At 45.4% G+C, this 22,833-nt stretch overlaps 1 protein-coding gene across 12 annotated transcripts in view; it reads right to left on the bottom strand.

The window, feature by feature from the left end:
* FRMPD3 (FERM and PDZ domain containing 3) overlaps nucleotides 1-22,833 on the bottom strand; it is a 143,954-nt gene that overhangs the window by 33,296 nt on the left and 87,825 nt on the right. For 7 of the 12 annotated variants that reach the window (XM_070462246.1, XM_070462247.1, XM_070462256.1 and 4 more), the window contains 4 exons: nucleotides 13,245-13,349; nucleotides 8,364-8,471; nucleotides 5,378-5,509; nucleotides 3,289-3,408 (listed from right to left, as the gene is read on the bottom strand). In XM_070462246.1, the coding sequence (XP_070318347.1) occupies nucleotides 3,289-3,408; nucleotides 5,378-5,509; nucleotides 8,364-8,471; nucleotides 13,245-13,349 (465 nt within the window). Of the gene's footprint in view, nucleotides 1-3,288; nucleotides 3,409-5,377; nucleotides 5,510-8,363; nucleotides 8,472-12,262; nucleotides 12,334-13,244; nucleotides 13,350-22,833 lie in introns of those variants that run through there. The other 5 variants (XM_070462245.1, XM_070462252.1, XM_070462254.1 and 2 more) reach the window with 2 other exon arrangements.

Raw genomic sequence — 22,833 nt, 5'->3', positions numbered from 1 at the left:
CTGCCCTTGGGGAAGAGACACTATTTGCTTCATTCAGCAGATAGTTGACTAACCCCTTCTCAGTGCCAGGTACACACAATGGCAAGGCACAAACAGGTAGAATGTCTAGGGCACTACAGAAGTGAGACATGGCACTACTCCCCTTCTTTCCTCCTGTTCCAAGAGAACTTTCTGCCTTTTCTCTGGGGCCTATACTTACCACTGCTCACCCGCAGCCATCTGAGGCTCCTCTACCAGCTCAGATAAGAACAAAATAAGAGAGACACTGGGAGGGATTCTCAATAGGACTCTGGTCCAGAAGCCCACAGTGAGAGATGGATGGCAGGCATGGGGCAGATATTCTTTTCCTTGGTGTCTGAAGATCAAAAGCAATAATGAGTCAGTCTTCCCTATGCTATCCTAAAAAGGATCTCCTGGAATTAATGGTCAAAGGTAAGACAACCCACAGACCTTGAAGGTCAGAATCCCAGCTATCAAGGATCAGCCTAGGTTGGACCAGTTTCCCATTATGTTGAGGTGGAACCAGAATAAGCTAAGAGACTAGAGAGCCATGGTGGTATCACTATAGCAGAGGAGAGAGTGTAAAAGGAATGCTTCATCAATGATCATCTATGTAGAAAATCCAACAGAATCAACAAAAAAATCTACTGAACTAATAAGTTAACAAGGTTGCAGGATATAATCAATATTTCAGTATCAACATAATCAATATATAAAACCAACCATATTTCTACATGTTTGTAACCATCAGAAACTAAAATTGAAAATCAAAACCATTTCTAATAGCATCAAAAACATGAAATTATTAAGGACAATCTGTCAAAATATGTGAAAGACCTGCACACTGAAAAGTACAAAACACTGTTGAGAAAAATTAGAGAAGACCATAAGAAATACAGAAATACACTGTCCTCATGGGTTGGAAGATTCAAACCAATATATAGATTCAACACAATCTCAATCAGAAGCACAGTAGGTTTGGGATAGAAACTAACAAGCTAATTCTAAAATTTACACACAAATGCAAAGGTCCTAGAATGGCCAAAACAGTTTTGAAAAAAGGACAAATTTGGAGGACAAACACTACCTGATTTTAAGACTTGTTAAAACGCTTCAGTAATCAATATAAAAAATAATAATCAATAAAAAGCCTCAGTAATCAAAAGAGTGTGATGGTAGCATAAAGATCAACAAGCAGATCAACAGAATAGAATAGAGAGTGCAGAAATGACCCACACATATACAGACAACTGATTTTTCACATAGGCACAAAGGCAACTAATGGGAAGAAAGGATGCTCTTTTTAATAAATGGTCTGGAACAATAGGATATCCATATGGAAAAAAAAAGAAGTTTGATTAATACTTTGTACCACATACTAAAGTTAACTCAAAATGGATTATAGACCTAAATGTAGAGCCTAAAATGATAATGCTTTTAGAAAAAAAAATAGCAAAATCTTTGTGACCTTGGGCTTGCAAAGAATTCTTAAATATGACACCATAAGCACAATCCATAAAAAAACAAACAAATTGACAAATTGGACTTCATAAAAATTCAAACCTCTGCTCTGTGAAAGACACTGTTTAGAGATTGGGATGAAATAATTGCAAATAAAACATCCAATAAACAACTTGTATCTAGAATACACAAATAACTCTCAAAACTCCGTAATAAGTAAACAAACAACCCCAACTTAAAAAGTGGGCAAAAGATTTGAATAGATACTTCACCAAAAAAGATGCATGATGACAAAGAGGCACATGAAAAGGTGCTCAACATCATTCATTAGTCATTAGGGAAATGCAAATGAAAACTACAATGAGATACTTCTATACCCTATTAGAATGATGGAAATTTAAAATTACTGCCAAGTGCTGATGAGGGTGTAGAGAAACTGGGACTTTAGCACATGGCTGGTGTGAATGTAAAATGGCATGGCCACCTTGGAAAACAGTATTGGAATTTCTTCAAGAAATTAAGGAAAGACAGATCTACCATATGATCAAGGCATTCCATTCTTAGGTATTTACCCAAGGGAAAAGAAAGCATATATCATACAAAGACTTGTACATGAATGTTCACAGAACTTTTATTTGTAGTAGCCAAAACCAGACAACCCAAATATCCATCGGCAGGTGGACTGGTAAACAAATTTTTGCACATCCATACCAAAGAATAGTACTCAACAATAAAAATGAATGAATTACTGATACACACAACAACATGAGTGGGCCTCAAAATCATGCTGAATGAAAGAAGCAAGATCAAAATAAGTGTTTATACTGTATGATTTCGTTCCTATAAAACTCTGGAAAATGAAAACTAATCTATAGTGACAGAAAGCAGGTCAGTGGCTGCCTGGGGATGGGGGTACGAATTACAAAGGAGCCTTAGGAGACTTTTGGGGGTGTTGGATGTGTTTAATATCTTGATTGTGGTGATGGCTTCATGGATATAAACATATGTCAAAACTTATCAAATTGTCATTTTAAATATATGTAGTTTGCTATGTGTCAATTAGACCTCACTAAAGCTATCAGTATAAAAAGGGAATATAGCTGAACACATCATCATAAAGGGGAAAGGCAGGGTGGACAAGGTCTTGTCACCAAATTCCAAAATATCTGAACCAAATATCCATCTCTGCATTCAGCAAACATTCACTCATCCTTCAAGGCTAAGAGCATGCATCTATCCCTTCCACTGTGAAGCCTTCACTATGCCCCACCCAAGAAGAGTTGGCAAATTGCTTTCTGAGTACCCCTATTGACATTGTACCCTGCCATCCTCATAGTGCCTGTCACACTGTCTTGTATTTATTTGTGCATATATCTGCCTGAGCTCTAGCAATCTGCGACAGTTCTTTGATCACCTTGATTGCCAGCACTTAGCACAGGGCCTGGCCCAAAGTAAGTGCTTGGCAAATGTTTCTGGATGAACTGAATTGGGAACTGTCTCCTTACTGGAGCTTAGAACTGAGGAGTGGGACCTCCTGGTACCCAAATGCACTTGTTAAACCAGGATATTCTGTGAAGATGCCAGAGTTACCAGGGTTGCTTCCTCCTGGAAGTTGATGGGATCTGTCTAGACAAACAGACTGACATCCCAGACAGCCCAAGTTGCCAGGCCAACCAACTTGACCATGCCCTACCACGGTAGCCAAAAAGGAAAGAGCTACCTGAAGGTTGGAAAAATTTACATAGTGACCATTGTGACAGCAGAGCAGCCTGCCTGCTTGTTTGTCCACTGGTCTGTTTGTCTGTGTATCCCCAAACCAGATTCTACCTGGATGTACAGGTACTCGAAAGCAGCAGGATCCCGACGCAGCAGCTCCACGGGATCTTTGGGAAAGAAGCTTATCCGGAAGAGGCATTTCATTCCATGATAGTGTGTCCGCTGCACTACCTGAATCCCGGAAGTGAGAGGTGGGAGGAAAAGAGATCAGGAATCAATGGCTGGGGTGGCAAGAGCCTGCTCAGGGCCCCCCGGGCAGAGCTAGGTGCTATTTCCTACTCTGTCTTCTGCCTGGCTGATTCGAATTACCCTTGGGGAAAGTGATGAGGAGCCGAGTCTTTTCTGCCCTTCTGACCCAAAGTGATTAGAATTTTTCAAACCACTGATCCATGACTTGGTCTTTATCAACAACCCAAGGCCCAGGACACAAGGTAGAAAGAAAGGGCTCCCGGCAATTTCTCTGACTCTTCTTGCTGTGGGACCTTTGCCTTGCAGAGGGGCTTAGCCTCTGGCAGAGGAAGTTGCTGATGAGCAACCAAATCAAAGACTGAAAATCCTATTTGGAGGTGTAGCTGAAACAAGCTGGCAATATACCAGTAACTGCTGAAGCTGGGATGGGTAATGAGGGTTCATTATCCAATTCCTTCTACTTTGGTGTATGTTTGAGATTTTTTTTTTTTTTTTTGGTAATAAAAATGCTTAAAAATCCCATTTGGAACAAGAGACCAATTGGATCCATAAGCTCCCCTGATGGGCAGGGAGGTGATTAGGCCTCCATCCAGGCAGGACATCCACCTTTTTTCCTTCATAGGTGGGAACCTAGGTCTCTGGACTGCATTTGGCTGAGAACTACCCTTGAAGAATTCTTCTCTCTTATATCCTTTCATTTTTGTGTGTCTAAATTCAGCTTTTGCTTTGCTTCCTCTATATATTTCTTTCTGGCCATCCCTCTCCAACTCCTTCTCTCCCTCTCTGGGAATATTCTTTTTTTAAAGCAAATGAGAAATTCTTTCTTTCTTTGGCCATGCCATGTGGCATGTGGGATCTTAGTTCCCTGATCAGGGATCGAATCTGTGTCCCTGCACTGGGAGTGCAGACTCTTAACCACTGGACTGCCAGGGAAGTCTGCACTCCCTGGGAATACTGATTGGCCCTGGTTGCCTGTCTTCCTCTTCTTGGTGAATCACCATTAGGGAAATGCTATCTAGCAATCCTGGATTTCACTGGCTTTTTTCCATAGGCTGGGAAGATAAGACACTTTCCCCTACTCCACTTTGGCACTTGACATGGGTGTCACATGGGTGACATGGGTGACTGTCCATTCTTGGCTTCACTCAGCCCATCCCCAGTCCCCATGTGTCAGCCTCGGGGGTTTCACTAGACTCCACTAGCTGACCCTTCCATATTACAGCCCTAATTTGAAGGTTGAGTGTCCTCTCAAAGGCAGAAAAGTCTAGCAGGCAGGGACTCCATGAGATGGTGGAGTTGACACTGCTCTTCAACTCAGCCTTCACAATGAATTGCCACTCCACACCTTCCCTACTAGTGACCACCAAGACTAACAACCATCATGCCTTTTTTAGGTTACAAGAGACATTTTACAGAATTTATTTATTTATTTATTTATTTAGGCTGAGCTGAGTGGCTTGTGGGATCTTAGTTCCCCAAGCAGGGATTGAACCTGGGCCCTCAGCAGTGAAAACATGGGAGTTCTAACCACTGGACCACCAGGGAATTCCCAAGAGACATTTTCTTTAAAATATTTTTTTGATATGGACCATTTTTAAAGTCTCTATTGAATTTGTTACAATATTGCTTCTGTTATGTTCTGTTTTTAATTTTTTTTTTTTTTTTTTGGCCATGAGGCATGTGGGATCTTAGCTCCCCGACCAGGGATCAAACCCACACCCCCTGCATTGGAAGGTGAAGTCTTAACCACCAGACTTCCAGGAAAGTCCCCTAAGGAACATTTTTAAAGGCCTCTGTGGGTGGTTGGGACAGACCTTGATTGAGAACTGGGACTTCTAGGAGCTGGCTGAGCAAGTCATGATGAATTTTCCAGTAAGAGATTGCCTGGTGGCCTCTTGTCTACTAGAGGCTACTTGCAAAGCTATGAAGCTGTGACAGAGGAATTACTTACATAAGCCAGGGGCTGCTTGTCTTGGAGAAGCAGGAACTTGTGGTTCTGTTCTGGTCCAGCATACTCAAGGACAAGAGCAAAGTGCTCAATGTACCTCAGAGAAAGCCGGTCCTGTAATGTCACCATCACATCCTGTGAAGACAAAAGAGCCTTGAGAGAAAGATCCCTTTCAGCTCTAAGATACTTTCTGCACCCAACATGGCAGAAGGGGACTGAATAGCAAGAGAGTCCTGGGAAGAAGGCTGAGGGTGGGAAAGTGGGCCAGACAGAGCCACTGGCCTTCAGGGTGGCCCAGGCACAGGGTTCCAGGATGAGGAGAGTGACCTAGGAGTGTTGTTCAGAGGCCTGGGCCCTGGAGAACACAGAAGGGGTGAAGGGAGGTCTTTCTGAACTTGGCTGGTCCATGCAGATGGCAAAAGAAGGTCATGGCCCTTCCTCCCCCTCCCCCCTCTCCATTCAACCAATGATCTCCTGAGCCTGTCCTTAGTGCCAGGTGTGGTGTGGGTTCTTCCTTCAGCTTCTCATGTAAATGAGGATGTTCCCTCTGGTTTGTCCAGCAACTTTACTTAGGAATCAACAAAAGCCAAGGCCACAATTACATGATTTCAAAGGTACATGATTTCTGGATTCATAATCTAAATTAGAATAACTTGCAGTTACTGGCAAAGTATTCATCTTTGTCACTGGCTTTTAGAGATGATCAATTTAGCAACTTGAAAAATGTGTCCACGTAGAGGAACAACATCACATGTTCTATGTACAGTCAGGAATCTGACGACTTCCGAGCTCTGTCTGCTCAGCTGCCCGCCTTTTAATATTAGGGTGTCTGGAACAGATCTGTGGGGGCTGCCCACATGTCAGTTCTGAGACTTCCCATCTATCTGCTGTGACTTTGGCATACACCGGCCTCCAATGTGTGTATTCCTAGAGTCAGCGTGGCTCAAGCCTCCAAGGGCCAGAGAGAAGCAGACTTGGGAATGCAAAGCTCCCTTCTAGCCAGGGTTGCCAAACAAGCCCCTCAGTGAACACTGAAAGCTGGTTTGCTATTCAAATGCTAGGCTGGAAACTGGCGGGTACTTGAGAGTATCTCTCTGTATTATGCAAGTAGTCACAGAGGCCCCAGTGTTGCTGGAGTGCTGGCACAGAAAAATGATGTTGTCTTTGCCGTTCAGCTGCAGTGGGACTGTGGATGGCCAAGCTGGTGATTGCCAAATTGTGTTACAAGTGTAATGGCCCCTGTGCCAGGCTGTCAATTCACCCAGGTACCTCTCTGGGACAAGTGGCTTGGCAGCCTGTTCAAGTTCGAATGAAGAGCCAGTGCACCCTGAAGTCAGGGTATGGTCACCAGCCAGGGGCCACCATTGTTTTGGAAAGCTGGAGTTGGAAGCACCAATGGTGGTGACATTGTGAGGGGAGAGAATGCTCGGAGAAGCTACTCAGCTAAAGGGAGTGGTGAATGCTCCAGTGTGGGAACAGATAAACAACAGCCATACCAGTCCATGATGTAACACACAGGAAGATTCTGACACACACATACCCACTTCTTGGACTTGGACTTGGGAGGGCACTTGGACATCATTAGGTGACTTAGTTTTAATGTCTGTCCCATAGACGGAAGCCTTCAACAATCAAGAGACCACCTCAGGACACCTTTGGGAGTGTGTTTTAGTCCTAGGTTCCCTGGGGAATCCACCCAGGCCTAAGCCTTCCAAAGAAACTCTTAGTTCAATCAACACAGGTTAAATAAAGCCCAGGGTTTTGCAACTCGGCTGCTACTAGCACTTTGGACAGGACAATTCTTCATCATTTGGGGACTATCCCATTTCTTGTGGGACACTTGGCATCTCTCACCCTGAGACACTAAATGCCAGTAGCACGCCAAACCATGGGGATGACCCCACATACCCTCAGACATTCCCCCAAACCCTTAGACATTCCCAAAAACTACCTGGGAGGGGGCAATGCTGACCCAGGCTAAGAATTGCTGGCAAAGTCAATTCTGAACACCTGATAACTCCTCTTAAGGAAAGTTTCCTGGCCCACAGCTTGCTTTCGTATAGGGTTGTGTTGGTCCCAGAAGGGGTACCTCAGGAGAGCCCTGGGCCAAGTGGTTTTCTGGGCAGGTGCTGTAGCTGCCTGGCAGTCTTGTTGTTCAGTCACTAAGTTGTATCCGACTCTTGTGACTCCATGGACTGCAGCCTGCCAGGCTCTGGGAAGCATTAACTGCATGGAAACATTCACTCTGAGGATGGCATTCTCTTTCTGGAGAGAATCCAAAAGAAGCAGGAACAGATATTTCTGTCCCAGAGCAGAGTAGATCCCGGTGGTTAATGGTACATGCCTCTCCTCCTCAGGACTAAGGGAATCACTACAATTTCCAGATGCCTGGCTGAGCTGTTAAGAATCAGAGCTCTTTAGTTGCTCTTCCTGTGAAAGGAATAGCCAAAGGGACTGTTGGAGGACTTTTTTCAATCTCGGTTCAGTGCTGAAGAGCTGGTTGTTATTTAAAAAGCAAGGCATGACTAAGCTAATCTCCTGAGAGATGGTTTGTTGATTTCTGTGTGTAACTTGCATAGGTGTTATTGTATCAATACAGATCACTTTTGCTTTATAAATGGTTTAATGATCTTCACACTCCTTAGCTCCTAAAAGTCATGAAGGACGCAGGGTAACATGACACAAAGCAGTTAACAGATGTGTGCACACATGCATGCCTACACACATACATGCACATGTACATGTATGCACACACACACATTTACAATCACTAGCACACAGTTGGGCAGGCAACTTTGCCCCACCACAATCATCCAAGGACTGTACATTTTTACAACCAGGTACTTCCGGGAGCAGGAGGTCAAAGACCAAGAGCACCTTGCTCTGGCAGTGAGCAGCTCTGTGCAGACTCAGAGGAACTCTGAGACCAGCGGCTCTGTGTGCTCCAGAGAATACAGTACCAACCCGCAAGGGGAGACTTTGTGGGTACCTTAACAGTAGTCCGGCCATCAAATGTGAACGACTTGATCTGCCCATTTTCTAAGAAAACCTTCAGGACATTGGGGATGAGGAGGAGAGCTTCTTTCTTCATCATTTTCTGTGAAAGGACAAGCAGGGGGCTCATTTAGAAGGAGGAGGGAAGCCAGAAGGAAGAGAAAGGAGTGACTGAAGGAGAGGGAGCCAAAGGTATGGAAGGACAGAGAGACAGACAAAAGAACTTATCAAAGATAACATTACACAGAGACCAAAAGCAAATTCTCCAAGAAGACAGTGAGCCATAGCCAAAGCTCACCCTTCATTTGATGTCACAGCACATCCATGGTCTACTGTAGCTCAAAGCTCCACAGCTCAGAGGGGGCTTGGCCAATAGAGACCACCACACACTGAAGGGCTGATGGGAGGTCTTAGGAACCCACCTACTCACTGGCTCCTATCTCCTGCCTCCTTCCTTTCCACTGGGCCCTTCACACATTGAGATCACTTCCATGCCTTTGCCCTGCCAGTCTCCCTCTGTCCAAGCATCTGAGGTCTTCTCTGACCTAGTCCATGCCTATTTCTCCAGTCATGTCTTATCACTCCTGGTACCCACACTGTTCTTTCATGCCTGTATACCTCTAGCAACTCATCATTTGAGGACTGCCTCACTCCCCAAAGGACATTTAGCATCTCTGACTCTGAGACACTAAATGCAATAGCAGGCCAAATCATTGGGATGACATCAAACACCCTCCAGATATTCCCAAAAGCTCTCTGAGAGTGGGCAGTACTGACCCTGATTGAGAACCACTTGCGAAGCCCAGTTTTGAACACCTGACAACTCCTTAAAGCTTTCCTGGCTTAGGCATTTCTGTATTTATAGAGTGATTCATGTTAGGTTCTTGACAAACCTTTATTAAATACAGACTGCTCCCTCTGCCTCCTTCTTTTGATACCTTGAAAACTCCTACTCATCCTTCAAAACCCAGCTTAAATATGAATTCTGTAAAGCCTGTCTAATATCATCAGGTACTTGAACCTGGTGTTCCCACATTGATCCTTTAGCAACTTATACACACCTATCAGTTGTTGTTGTTCAGTCGCTAAGTCATGTCCAACTCTTTGCCACCCCATGGACTGCAGCATGCCAGACTTCCCTGTCCTTCACACACCTCTCTAAGTGCTCTTAAATATTTAAGTATTTCCTTATGCATTCATTTTTAAAAATAATTTATTTATCTTTTGGCCACACTGTGTGGCATGTGGGATCTTAGTTCCCTGACTAAGGGAAACCCACATCCCCCGCATTGGCAGCATGGAGTCTTAACCACTAGACTGCCAGGGAAGTCCCAGTTCTCTTTTTGAAGAATGTGTGTCTTTTGTAACCAGTGACTATGTCCTACTCAATCTTTGTGGCCCCGACATTGAGCAGAGTTCCCAGCACACAGATGGTGCTCAATAAATGGCTGCTGAATATATGAGCAGGAGGTGCTTAATATGTGCTTACTTGATTAGACTCATTATGGAATTCAACCATTTCCTTGGGCCAACATCATCAGTTCTAGAGGACCTGAAAAGCTGCCTCAGACATGCAGTGTCCTGAATTCTCTGAGCCTCTGCTATACACTCAGCACTATACTAAGCCTCGTGGGGGTACAGCAAAAGAAGAGGACCAGGGTCTAGCTTTATACTCTTTTTAAAAAAATTATTTATTTATGGCTGTGCTGGGTCTTTATTGCTGCAAGCAGCCTTTCTCTAGTTGCTGGTGAACAGGGGCTACTCTCTAGTTGTGGTGACTTCTCTTGTTGCAGAGCATGGGCTCAGCAGTGGTGGTGCATGGGCTGAGTTTCTCCATGGGATGTAGGATCCTCCCTGACCAGGGATTGAACCTGTGACCCCTGCACCGGCAAGTGGATTCTTAACCACTAAATCACCAGGGAACTCCAAGACTTACACTCTTACAGTGATGTGGCACACACACATGATCCACTAGAGAACAATAAAACCAAAACAAACCAAAAGGTATAAGTTAAGGTCTCCTAGATGAGGTGAATTGGATTTTGATTGTAAAGGAGATGGCAGGCGTGGACCATCAGAGAGGCCAGACAAGAACAGTTCAGATCTAGTGACTGTCATGGACAAGTACAAAAACATAAAGCAAGTCCTCTTGGGTCAGGGTGTGGTAGGAGGAGGGGGTAGCGCTGTTGTGACATCAGATCATTTCCTGATGGAGTCAAGCCACAGCGGGGAGTGATGAGATCTAAAGTTTGAAAAGTGACTTCCTGGTTCTCTCCCTGATCCCAAGATGCTTCGCTCCCACCAAGCCCAGAGGCTCCAGATTCCCAGGATGATGACGCTCCGTGGTGGCAGGTTTTATTTAGCACACTGGTTGGACTCAGATAATTACTTAATTGATTTTGCTTAAAGACAGAGTTGGCAAGGAAGGCCCACAGGATTTATTTTTGCTCTTGTTGCTTAATAAAGTCTGGAACACCAAGAGAAAGGGATTCTGGAATCACCTGGGCCTGGACACCCCGCACCCCCCACTCTGGACCTAAACAATGGGGAGGCTGCTATGGTCCACGCTGGTGGCAGCAGTGGTGGAGGGGGGTGTTGTGACATCGGGTTATTTCCTGAGCACAGCTAGGGTGGGAAGGTTGATGTCTAGGTCTCTCCCAAACAAGAGCCTCCCACCACCCCTGGTTTACCTGACCAGGAGCAACAGAGTAACCTGGGGTGGGTTCTAGCCACTCTGGGGCATTTATGTCTAGATTGGTCTGGAGTAGGGGCTTGCTTCTGCCTGTGGCTACATGTGACATATGGAAAGGTGAGTCATGGTGGAGGGGAGAACACAAGGGAGAGAAATAAAGGGGAGAAAAAAGTGGGGAAAGAATGGAAGGGGGAGGAGGGATAGGATTCTTCACTGGGTGACCAGGCCTTGGTGGGTTTTTCTGTGATGTTGATAGCTCAGTTGGTAAAGAATCTGCCTGCAACACAGGAGACCCCAGTTTGATTCCTGGGTTGGGAAGATCCGCTGGAGAAGGGATAGGCTACCCACTCCAGTATTCTTGGGCTTCCCTTGTGGCTCAGATGATAAAGAATCCACCTGCAATGTGGGAGACCTGGGTTCAATCCCTGGGTTGGGAAGATCCCTTGGAGAAGGGAAAGGCTACCCACTCTAGTATTCTGGCCTGGAGAATCCATGGACTGTATAGTCCATAGGGTCACAAAGAGTTAGACATGACTGAGCAACTTTCACTTCACTGAGATGGGAGAAGCTGCACCTGTCTATCATGTGTGCTAAGTCTCTTCAGTCCTGTCTGATTCTTTGCGACCCTATGGACTGTAGCCCGCCAGGCTCCTCTGTCCATGGGATTCTCCAGGCAAGAAAATTGGAGTGGGTTGCCATGCCCTTTCTCCAGGAGATCTTCCTGACCCAGGGATCAAACCACATCTCTTATGTCTCCTGCATTGGCAGGTGGGTTCTTTATCACTAGCGCCACCTAGACTCTCCAAATTCGGTCTCATTTCCTTTGGGTGTTCAGGGTTCAGGACACAAATGTACCCTTAGTGACTTGTACCTCAGCTGATGCACAAGGACTCCACACAGCTCCCTTTCCTCTCTGTGGCCCCTGCTTCTCCTCAACCTTTTTTGCTGAGACTGACATGGAGCCCAGGAACCAATTATTCAGATGGGTTAGCCAGCGGGGCCCAGTTGTCCCTTGGGCTTCACAGTCTTCCTCAAATGGGGAGGGAGGAGGTCCTTGGCAGAGTTTGGGGATAAGGGTCAGGGAAATTGAGTGGTAAGACATCTCTGACCTCTATCCATCCCGTCCTCTGGGTGGCTCTGCCTCAAAGAACTAGAGGGGTGCTGGTGCCCCACTGATTCTCCACTCAGGCTGGGCCTCCTACCTTGTCTCAGCTGCAGCTGTGCTTCACTACAGAAATGCCATGGGCCTTCCGAGAGCCCAGTCCATGACAGCCTGTGAAAGCACACAGCACCTGTTAGCTCTGCTGGCCTCCTCCCACCCACCCCCAGGGATATCACCAACTTCTGCCGACTCCTAGAGGATTTGGAGTTATCATCCATGGCCGCCTAACACACACCTTTATGTGCTCCACCCGCCTCTTCTCATTTGCTTATCTGAAGCAGACAGCTCAGTTCATGTTAACCCCACAAGGCAGTGAGAAAGACAGTGGGCTGGCCATGACCCCTCCAGACTGGCTGCTGCATGGCATGGGTGGTCAAACATCACCTGCTCCTCAAAACCCGACCACCCAGTGGTAGATTCTATACTGTCTCAATCTGAGTCACCTGTCCTCCCAACATCACTGAGAGGAATCCAGAGGCAGGGAACAGGTATCTATTTTGTATCCCTTGTAGTGCTGGGAACACAGCAGGCATCTAATATTAATAAAAGTTCTGTGACTTAATGAGAGTCTATATCATTTCCCCTAGTCTGCTTTGCCCTTCACTGCCCAGTCTTCTCCAGTTTAGACCTGGAGTTGCAGGATCACTTCGACATGCCAAGGGCTCAATTTCGCTGCATCTTCAGAAAACCACTACTTCCTTCCTGTTTCTATCAAGTAGCCAAATGATGTTTATGGAGCACTTGTTTTGAGTACTGTGCTAGAGATGTAAATTTCTTGAAGTACCATGAGGATTCTGAGTGAATTGATATATATTCCTTCTCCCCACGATGCCCAGGACTTCTCTGGATGCCACACACCGCTCACTCGCTCCCCACCGAGAGCCCCAAGGTCCCCCTTCCAACCCCTTCATAATGCTGTCCACTTTGAGGAGCGGCAGATGAGCAACTGGCCCAGAGGGATACTTTGACGGCCTGGCTGACTCTGGCCAAGGGCTGAGCGGAGGAGGCTAAAGCTCACTTACTGCATCTGTTTCTCCAACTGCCACCTGCTCGGAAAATCGGACCTTCACAGGATTGGATCTCAGCTTGGCCTTCTTTGCCACACTGATAAAGGCAGATTTGGGGGACTGGAAAAAACAGAGAGGGCTGATGAGTTCACCATCCTTGGAGAAAACCTGACATTTGCTGCATGGAGTTAAGACGTCTCAGTACGGGTACCCCCCTTTGCCTTGTGGATCAATAAGCCAATAAATAAGTATTGATTCCCTACTAGGTGCAAGGCAATGTGCTAAGTGCTTCCTCAGATGATTGGTATGTTCTGAGTAAGCTGGGCATGAATCAAATTTGAGTAAATTGAATCCCATTATTAATGCTCTAGGCCTAGGGGAGTTTGCAAAAATTCTTTGTAATAACGTACACTGAAATTTTATATATTTGGTTTCCTTAATGTGAGATATACCTAAATGGTGGTTTTTATTACATCTGAATATGAACATTGCAAAGGATTTACGGAAATAATCTTATTCATTTCAATGATATGTCCTGCCCCTAGGAAGGAGGTTCATAGAAAATATTATTTTAGATGCAAAAGAAAGGAGGCCTAGCATGCCAAAATGATTTATCCACAGTTTTTACACTATTTGACAAAAGAGACATTAGAGATTTTACCCAGGTGCCCTGGCTTCCTAGTTCTAGGCTTTCTACTACTTTGTTCATCCAACTCTGTAAGAGACACTCAAATAATCAGCTAGGCTCTCTCATTTTTGAAATCTCCCACAAATTCAGCAGGACACATGGTTAGTAAATGCTGGAAACTGAGTCTTTCCCGGGTGCACTGTGAATTGGGAAAATGCAGGAATCCTAGTGAGGGGTACCCTCATGTCTCTGGGGCATTTATTCATTCATGTAACAAATTTTGGGAGGGCCCACTCTGTGCCAAACACTGTTCTACATGACGAGTATCTAGCATTTAATAAGATTAACAAAACTCTCTGGCCTCGAGGAGTGCTTATCATAGCAGGGACAGACAGACAGACAAGAAATACTGAAACACCTGTTAGGAGGAAAATAAGGGCTATGAGAACAAATTGAGCAGACTGAGGGACTACAGCAGAGATTGAAGTCGTGAGGGTGAGAGTGGTGGGGGTGTTAGATAAGACAGGCAGGGAAGACCTCTTTCAGGAGGTGACATTTAAGCAAAGGTCTGAAGGAAGTGAGGGAGAGACAACCATGAGGATATATGGAGAAAGAGCCTTCCAAACAGAAAGAACAAGAAAGTGTCTGAGGTGAGAGGAGGACTGGGGTGCATGCGGAACAGTCAGGAAGCCAAGTGTGGCCACAGCTGAGTGAGCGCAGAGCTGGAGAGGTCGTGCTCAGAGAGGGAGCTGGGGGCTGTGTCAGGTAGGGCCTTGTGCGTCCATGCGTGCATGCTAAGTCATTCTGGTCATGTTCGACTCTGTGTGACCTTACGGACTGTAGCCTGCTAGGCTCGTCTGTCCATGGGCTTCTCAGGCAAGAATATTGGAATGGGTTATCATGCCCTCTTCCAGGGGATCTTCCCAACCCAGGGATCAAACCTGGATCTCTTATGTCTCCTGCATTGGCAGGCAGGTTCTTTACCACTAGTGCCACCTGGGAAGCCCAGGGCCTTGTAAGCCATGGCAAAAACTTTGGATCTTGTTCCACCGGAAGGCTTTGAACAGTTTTGCTCAGTCATGTCCAACTCTTTGTGACCCCATGGACTGTAGCCTGCCAGGCTCTCTGTCCATGGAATTCTCCAGGCAAGAATACTGGAGTGGGTTGCCATGCCCTTCTCCAGGGGATCTTTCCTGACCCAGGGACTGAACCCAGGTCTCCCACATTGCAGGTAGATTCTTTACTGTCTGAGCCACCAGGGAAGTCCTTTTCCTCATCTCAGTAGATGGCATCTCCAGTCTTCCAGTTGACTCCTTTCTTTTTCTCACCTCCCACAACCGATCCATCAACATAACTTCTTGGTGCTATCTTCAGAATCTAGCCAGAATCTACTCGCTTGTCATCACAGCACCATTATTACCATCCTGGCGCAAGCCTCCATCATGTTTTAACTGTATTCTTGCAGGAGACTCCAAACTAGCCTCCCTCCTCCGGCCGCCAGCCTCTGGTACTATTTTCCACACAACAGACAGAGGCGTCCTTTTAAAATGCAAGTCAGACCCTGTCTGTTCAAAACCTTCCAGTGGAACAAAATCCAAAGTTTTTGCCATGGCCTAGAAGGCCTGGACTTCCCAGGTGACACTAGTGGTAAAGAATCTGCCTGCCAATGCAGGAGACATAAGAGACACAGGTCACAGGTCTCGATCCCTGGGTCGGGAAGATCCCCTGGAGTTGGACACGACTGAAATGACTTAGCATGCATGCATGCACAAGGCCCTACCTGATGCAGCCCCCAGCTGCCTCTCTGAGCACGACCTCTCCAGTAAGGAAGGAGGAAATCAGGTTTGAGGCTCTTTCAAACCACCACTACTACCAGCCTTGCACGCAGCCTGTGAGCCCTAGAATCAAGCATTCCTTTGTGTTCCCAGCCCTGAAGGGTCCCTGCCAGGTGGGAAGGCAATACATTTAGCAATTTTCTGCCATTAGTACTGTAGTTGAGATTCATTTACCAGATCAGCCACAGGAGGGCAGGGCCCTAAGATAAAGACACACCAGAAACAAACGTCCTCATCAGCTCTTGGGCCCTGGTCCCAGCTATGTTCTCTTCCAGAGCCAACAATCTCATTCCCCACGGAGGGCAGATTGCAGAAAGCCACCTGTTCAACCCAAGTCCAGCCGAACCTCAGGCAGTGGGTCTCCGTCCTGGCTAGAGGGCAGAAACACCGGAGGGAGATTTACAAAGCACCAGTACCCAGTCCCCACCCCTGATCAATGACGTCAAATTCCTGAGGATAGGCCCAGGTATTAAGCTTCGAATGATTTCAAAATACAGCTAAGTTTGGGAACCACTGTGCTAAAGGAATCTTAGACTTCTCATCCTGAGCCACAGGGAAAATTTGTTGGCAGCAGACAATATAGCACAAGGAGATCCAGGGCTGGAGATCGTTGCAGAAAGTGATTATAGTATTGATTGTTCACAGGAGTCCAGAAATGCCTTTGTGTTACACAGCTTGGTGCTCAGATCCTGGGGGCGGGGTCAGGGCGGGGGGGGGGGAGGGGAGGCGCGTGGGCTATGGCAGGAGCAACGGAAGGGGCGAGGTAGAAAGATCTGTAGCTCTGTTCAGGCAGCTCTGCTTGACTCGTCTCCACAGTAGTCCCATTTCCACTGGAGGTGCCAGATACAAGGTAGGGGAACTCTTTGTTCCACCCAACACTCATCCTGTCTTTTCTCTGTGATCATCTGTCGCCCTCGAATATCCTCATGCACAGTGTGGAATGAGGCATCTCTAGAGACCTGAATGGGCCATGTAGTCCGCCCTTCATTTTTATATAGGAAATGGAGCCCAGGGAAGAGGCTATGGTTTATTCAAAATATCAAAATAATTGAGTAGTGGAGCAAAACAGAGAACCTAGATTTTCCGAGTCTCGGATTAGCTATATAATCCCCTGCAGTGGACTGAAGCTGGAAGTCCATTCCTGGTCTTTTCTTCAATGGTCTGGTTCTATCTTGGTTCCCGTGAATGGATTTGGGCAAATAAAGAACCCTAACTGGTACCCTATAGGCAGGTGGGAAGGCCTTTTTGCTATCTCTAACAAAAGTCCATGATTAGATCTTGTCCTAGAGATACAACAAAAAATTCAGGTATTTATAGGAGCAAAATCAGAAAGTGGGAGTGCCAGTATTTTCAAGGATTTTAGTCATTTCCAGTGTCTGTTGTACAGCCATTTTCAGCTTGTTTGTGCCTCATTCCTCACTGACCCCTGCCTGTTGGTTTCTAAGACTCCATCCTATTCTCGGTCTTCAGCTTCGATCACTGACAGTGACTCACTCATTGCCAGCTGCTATATGTCACGGAGTCATGTCTAGCCTTGTGGTTTGACACAGATGACGCCTGCCTTGCAGTGTGATATGAGCGGCTCTCAAAGGTTGCCCTGTCCCAAAGCATCTTCAAAGTGCAACTACGGGGCCTGAAGTTCTTTATACTAGAGTGGCCCATCTGAACTGAAGTATTAAGAATTGGGACGGCCCTGGCCCAAATTCAAATGTGGTACCTGGAAGGAGTAATGAACACACTTTAGAGGCCAGCAGATTATGGGCCTGTGTGGGCCAGCTCCTGTCTACCACTTGTTTTTTGTAAATAAAGCTTTATTAGAACCCAGCCATTCTCTTCATTTCTGCATTGCCTATGGCTATTTCTGTACTACCACATATGGTCTGCATGCATGTGTGCTAAGTCACTTCCTTTGTGTCCAACTGTTTTGTGATCCCATGGACTGCAGTCTGTCAGGCTTCTCTATCTATAGGATTTCCCAGGTAAGAATACTGGAGTGGGTTGGCATTTCCTTCTCCAGGGGATCTTCCTGACCCAGGAATTGAACTCGTGGCATGTCTCCTGCATTGCAGGCAGATTTTTTATCACTGAATCCCTGGGGAAGCACAAAGCCTAGAGTATTTACTTTATGGTCCTTTACAGAAGAAGTTCACAGACTCCTGTACTAACTCATTAGCATACTCTCACTCACTGTTTCTAAACCTTACCTGATGCTAAGAATCACCAGGAAATGCTTATAAAAACACAGATTTCTTTGGGAATTCCCTGAAAGTCCAGTCCTGTCATTTGCCAGGGTTCAGTCTCTGGTCAGGAACTAAGATCCCACAAGCTGAGTGGCATGGCCAAAAACAAAACAAACACAGATTTCTCAGCCCATTTAAGACTTCAAGGTCAGACTCTCTGAGAGGGTAGGGCCCAGGAATTGCTGAAAATGTCCTAATCCATGAAGCATAGATTAATTGAGTACCTTAAAGCTGGGACATCTGAGCTCTTGACTGACCCCATTTTTCCTCTAAGCAGCTGAAAGTCTCATTTTGCAACAGGCACCCTTTCTGGCAAAAATGAATTTTGGCTTGAAACACAGGACTAGAATTTCTAAGCACCTCTGGGGCCATTGCAAGCCCCTTGAAGTAAATATGAAGCCAGCAGCTCGGTGGAATAAGCAATAGAGGAGAGAGTCTGCCTTCTCCCTCAGGACTGAATTCAGCAGCTGGTGATTCTTTGACCATTTTTTAATTTGGTGACTCTATTAGTACAGATTTCAGGGTTGTGTTCACATATCTTGGCTGAAGACAGGTATATAGCTGAATGTTTTAAGTGTACGATAGGGCCCCACTTTGATAATTGTGAAAGGATTTTAAGAACATGGAGCTCAGGTTCCTGAAGCTTTAACAGCCTCCTGATTTCCCTTTCTGCTGCCTCATTTTCTTTGACACCTGAACCTACTTATAAGCAATTCCCATAGCAACCATTGTGGGAGCCTGGGACTATGGAGGGCCATCTTGATTCCAGGGGCTCACTGTTAGGGGGCCTGGGGGTCCTTCCTTCCTGCATTCAGGACTGCCTACAGGGGAACATGTCCTCTCCCTGGATTTCAAGGCCCCCCACAAACCACACATAACCCTCACTCCCCATTAATCACCTAGTCGAGTTATTCTGCCCATAGCTTCTTCCCATTTCTGTGCCTATGTCATGCTGTCTCTTCACCATCCCCACCAGTCAGGGCTCCCTGGTGTCCCTCTTGCTCAATAAATGCCATCTCCAAAACCCAGCTCAAATTCTACCTTAGTCCTGAATCCTTTCCCAACCTTGCCATTCCCCTCCCTGGGTTTCCCGTAGTCCTCCTTTGTGAATCCACATAGCCATCACTCATCTCTCCAACTATGTTGTAAAAGAAGAGATGATATTTTGCATTACTGTGTCTCCCCTAGCACCAAGCACAGAGGAGGCACAGAAGAGAAGATAATCATTGATTGCTGGGCTAGTATTGAATTAATTAATCAATTCAGCAAATAGGACTTGAGTACCTACTGTCTGCCAGGCCCTATACTCAAGAAGCTCTATGGAAAACTAGTTCTTCTGCAGTGGTTCGTGTGATTTTGACTTTTTTCTGGACAAGCAGAGGGGACTGAGACTCTCTGGGTACAGGCTGTTTTCAGAACCAGAAAACTAGTTTCATTTGAAGGGACTGTCTACTTGCTTTGCCAGGACTGTTCTAGGTCACCAGTCAGTACTTTATTTTAAAATATTTATTGAGGACAAATGACGTGTCAAGGTCTAAGGGTACCGAAATTAATACATATTCAGTCAATCATGGGGAATAGTTGGTCACTCAAAGATTAAAGAACACTCTTAAATACATATAGACTTAATAAGTGGCTACCTATGCAATATTGTTTGAGGGTCCCTGGGAAAGGATCCCTATGGTTGCTCAAAACACTCCCCAATGGTCTGCTATGGTAAGAGTCACTCTCTTAAAAAGAAAATGCCATCTGAAAGAGACTACACATTAGACTGTGCACCTTGGCTACATATCAGAATCATTTGGGGAGCCTTTTCAAAAGATCAATACCTGGGCTCCATCCCCACAGCTTGTAATTCAATTGGTCGTGGCTAGAGCCCAAGGATCAATATGTTTAAGAGTTCTCAGAAAGTTCTAATGTATAGCCAGGGTAGAGAACCACTGCATTAGACCACTGCCAGCCACACAATGTACGAGTGGCAGGAGCCTTAAAGATAGTCTGGTTCAATGTTTCCCAGATTCTACTGAGCATCAGAATTACTTACTTGTGGATCCTACTTTTTTCCATTTATTTTTATTAGTTGGAGGCTAATTACTTTACAATATTGTAGTGGTTTTTGCCATACATTGACATGAATCAGCCATGGATTTACAGATTCTTGAGCCACAACGTGAACCTATCAGGAGGAGACTGTCTTTTGGGAGACTGTCAAGCCTGCACATGAGAGTTTGATGAGAAGAAGCAGTCTTCATGCACCCATGAGATATCAAGTGCTACCTTGTTATGTGATGTAGGAGCTACAACAGTGAATGTATGTTGGGGGGGTGCGGTCTTCAAGGAACTTTCACTTCAGTGTAAGAGAGAAGATTCTCTCACTTGATTTTTGTTATTAACAGTTGTGTGAACACTGAACTAATGAATACTGAACAATTGTTCCTAGGGGGATTGTGTGTGTGTGTCTCACATAGATTATAATCTTAAATTCTAAAAACAATTCATCCTGGTAGATTCAATTTTCTTTATTTCACCAGGAGAAAATTAGGTTCTGAAGTGTTAAGTGACTTGCCTGAAGCCGTCCCACTAACAGGTATCAGAGTTGGCATTCAAACCCCATCCCACTGTCCCCGAGCCGGAGTTTCCTGGACTACACTGCACTGCCCACTATCATCTCCATCCTCAGGACGACTCTGCATGACAACTAAACAAGACAGAACATCATTTTGTCTGACCTTAGCTGGGAACATGTACATTGGGAGACTCAAATTTTTCACGCTCTGTGGATGTCAGCAAATGACCAGGAAAGCACTGTAAGTCTGGATTTTGGAGTTACAAATAAATTTTAGGAAGTGGGCAAATTTGCAAATATGGAATCTGTGAGTAATGAGGACTGATTATACATGTTTGCAAGGCTGACATTTGGTTGGGACGTGCTGGGATGGCCATACCTGTTGTAAAACATTGAGGGATTTTTGCCCACTGACTGATAAGTAGTCTGTGCCCTAAGCTTTTTGGGTGCCACCTGATCTCTCCCCTGGAACCTCTTTATAAAAGATCAACTAAAAAAGGGTTAACACCGGTCAGTTAGGTGGCCTGCAAGACTCTGCTCCAGTGCCTGTGGCTGGCTTACATTCTCATTGGAAGGCCCTTCTTGTATAGGTTGCTAACTGTTTTGACTATAACTTCTGTGTATATGTGCTCCCATACTTTCCTATGTTCTAAGGTTTATAGGGGCTTCTCTGGTGGCTCAATGGTAAAGAATCTGCCTGCAATGCAGGAGACCTGGGTTTGATCCCTGGGTCAGGAAGATCCCCTGGAGAAGGAAATGGCAACTCCCAGTATTCTTGCCTGGAGAATCTCCATGGACAGAGGAGCCTGGTGGGCTACAGTCCACAGGGTCGCAAAGAGTCAGACATGACTGAAGCAACTTAGCAGGAGCAGCAGGGTGTAGAGGGCACAAGGCCAAGAACTAGAATGTAAGCTCTCCAAGGGTAGGAACCATGTTTGTCCTGTGCACTGCTTTATTCCCAGCCTGGAAGAGTGGGCATTCAGTAAATGTTTGATGAACAAATTAATGAACTAGAAACTCTCTTTGAGGTTAGTCAGGCAAAGATGTTTGGAAGACATAAGTCTTAAGGCAGGTATTCAAGGAAAGAGCCATGTGTTACAAGAGATGTGGATTACAAGGATAAAAGTCTACAGGGTGGTGAGAACTAAGAAATGTACAAGGAAGAGAAGGAGAGCACCCTGGCCATGACAAAGAGGTGTTGGGGGCACTGGGATGAGAGTTGGGACAGAGATGGGGGAGTATTAGGCTCTTTATTCTGCACCTAAGTTTGGACACTTGAGTTTGATTTAGGTTTCCTTTATTCCTCCAAGAAATACTGAGCACCTGTTCTACATCAGATGCTGTTCCAGGTGATAGTGATACAGCGGTGAACCACAGTCTACTTTCATGGAAAGCAGTCTGGAAGTTTCTTAATAAACTAAACATACACTTAGTATATGACTGGACAATCACACTTTTGGGCATTTGTCCTAGAGAGACGAAAACTTATGCTCACAAAAAAACCCTGTACATGAATGTTTATAGCAGCTTTAATATCAAGCTAGCCAAAGCCTGGAAGGAACCAAGATGTTCTTCAATGTGTGGATGACTAAACTGTGGTACATCCATACCATGGAATACTACTCAGCAATAAAAAAGGAGCAAACTATTAATACAAGCAATGGCTTGGATGAATCTCAAGGGCATTGTGCAGAGTGAAAAAAGCCAATCCCCAAAGGTTACATACTCTATGATTCCATTTATATAATATTCTTGAAATGATGAAATTACAGGAATGGAGAACAGATTAGTGGTTGACACGGATTGAGGGTGAGGAGTAGCTGCCCCATAAAAGGGCAACATGAGGCATCCTTTCAGTAATAGAACTCTCCAGTATCTTGACTGTGTTGATACATGAACCCACACATGTGACAGAGTAACACTGAACCATACACATCATTGTACTGACGTCAATGTATCAGTTCTGATATAGTACTGTTAGGTATGTGAAATGTAACCACTGGGAGAAACAGGGTAAAGGATACACAGGGATGTCACCATACTAGCTTTGCAACTTCCTGTGACTCTACAATGATATCAAACTAAAAAGTAAAAACAATCAGGGATTCCCTGGTGGTCCAGTGGTTAGGACTCCATGCTTTCACTGTAGAGGGTACAGGTTTGATCTCTGGTCAGAGAACTAAGATCCCATAAAGATTACTACGAGGATGTGACCTAGTAACAGACACAGTGCCTCTTGATTCCAACTTTTGAGAAGGGCTGGGGACTTTCATTTTTAATAAATAGTCCTGGTGACTACTGTGATCAGGCAAGCATGGGGAACACTGATCTAGTC

This window comes from Odocoileus virginianus, unplaced genomic scaffold (assembly GCF_023699985.2).
Source record: "Odocoileus virginianus isolate 20LAN1187 ecotype Illinois unplaced genomic scaffold, Ovbor_1.2 Unplaced_Scaffold_1, whole genome shotgun sequence".
In the NCBI taxonomy this organism is placed as follows: domain Eukaryota; kingdom Metazoa; phylum Chordata; class Mammalia; order Artiodactyla; family Cervidae; genus Odocoileus; species Odocoileus virginianus.
Note: the sequence above shows the minus strand (reverse complement) of the source record. Positions and strands in the feature narration are given on the sequence as shown.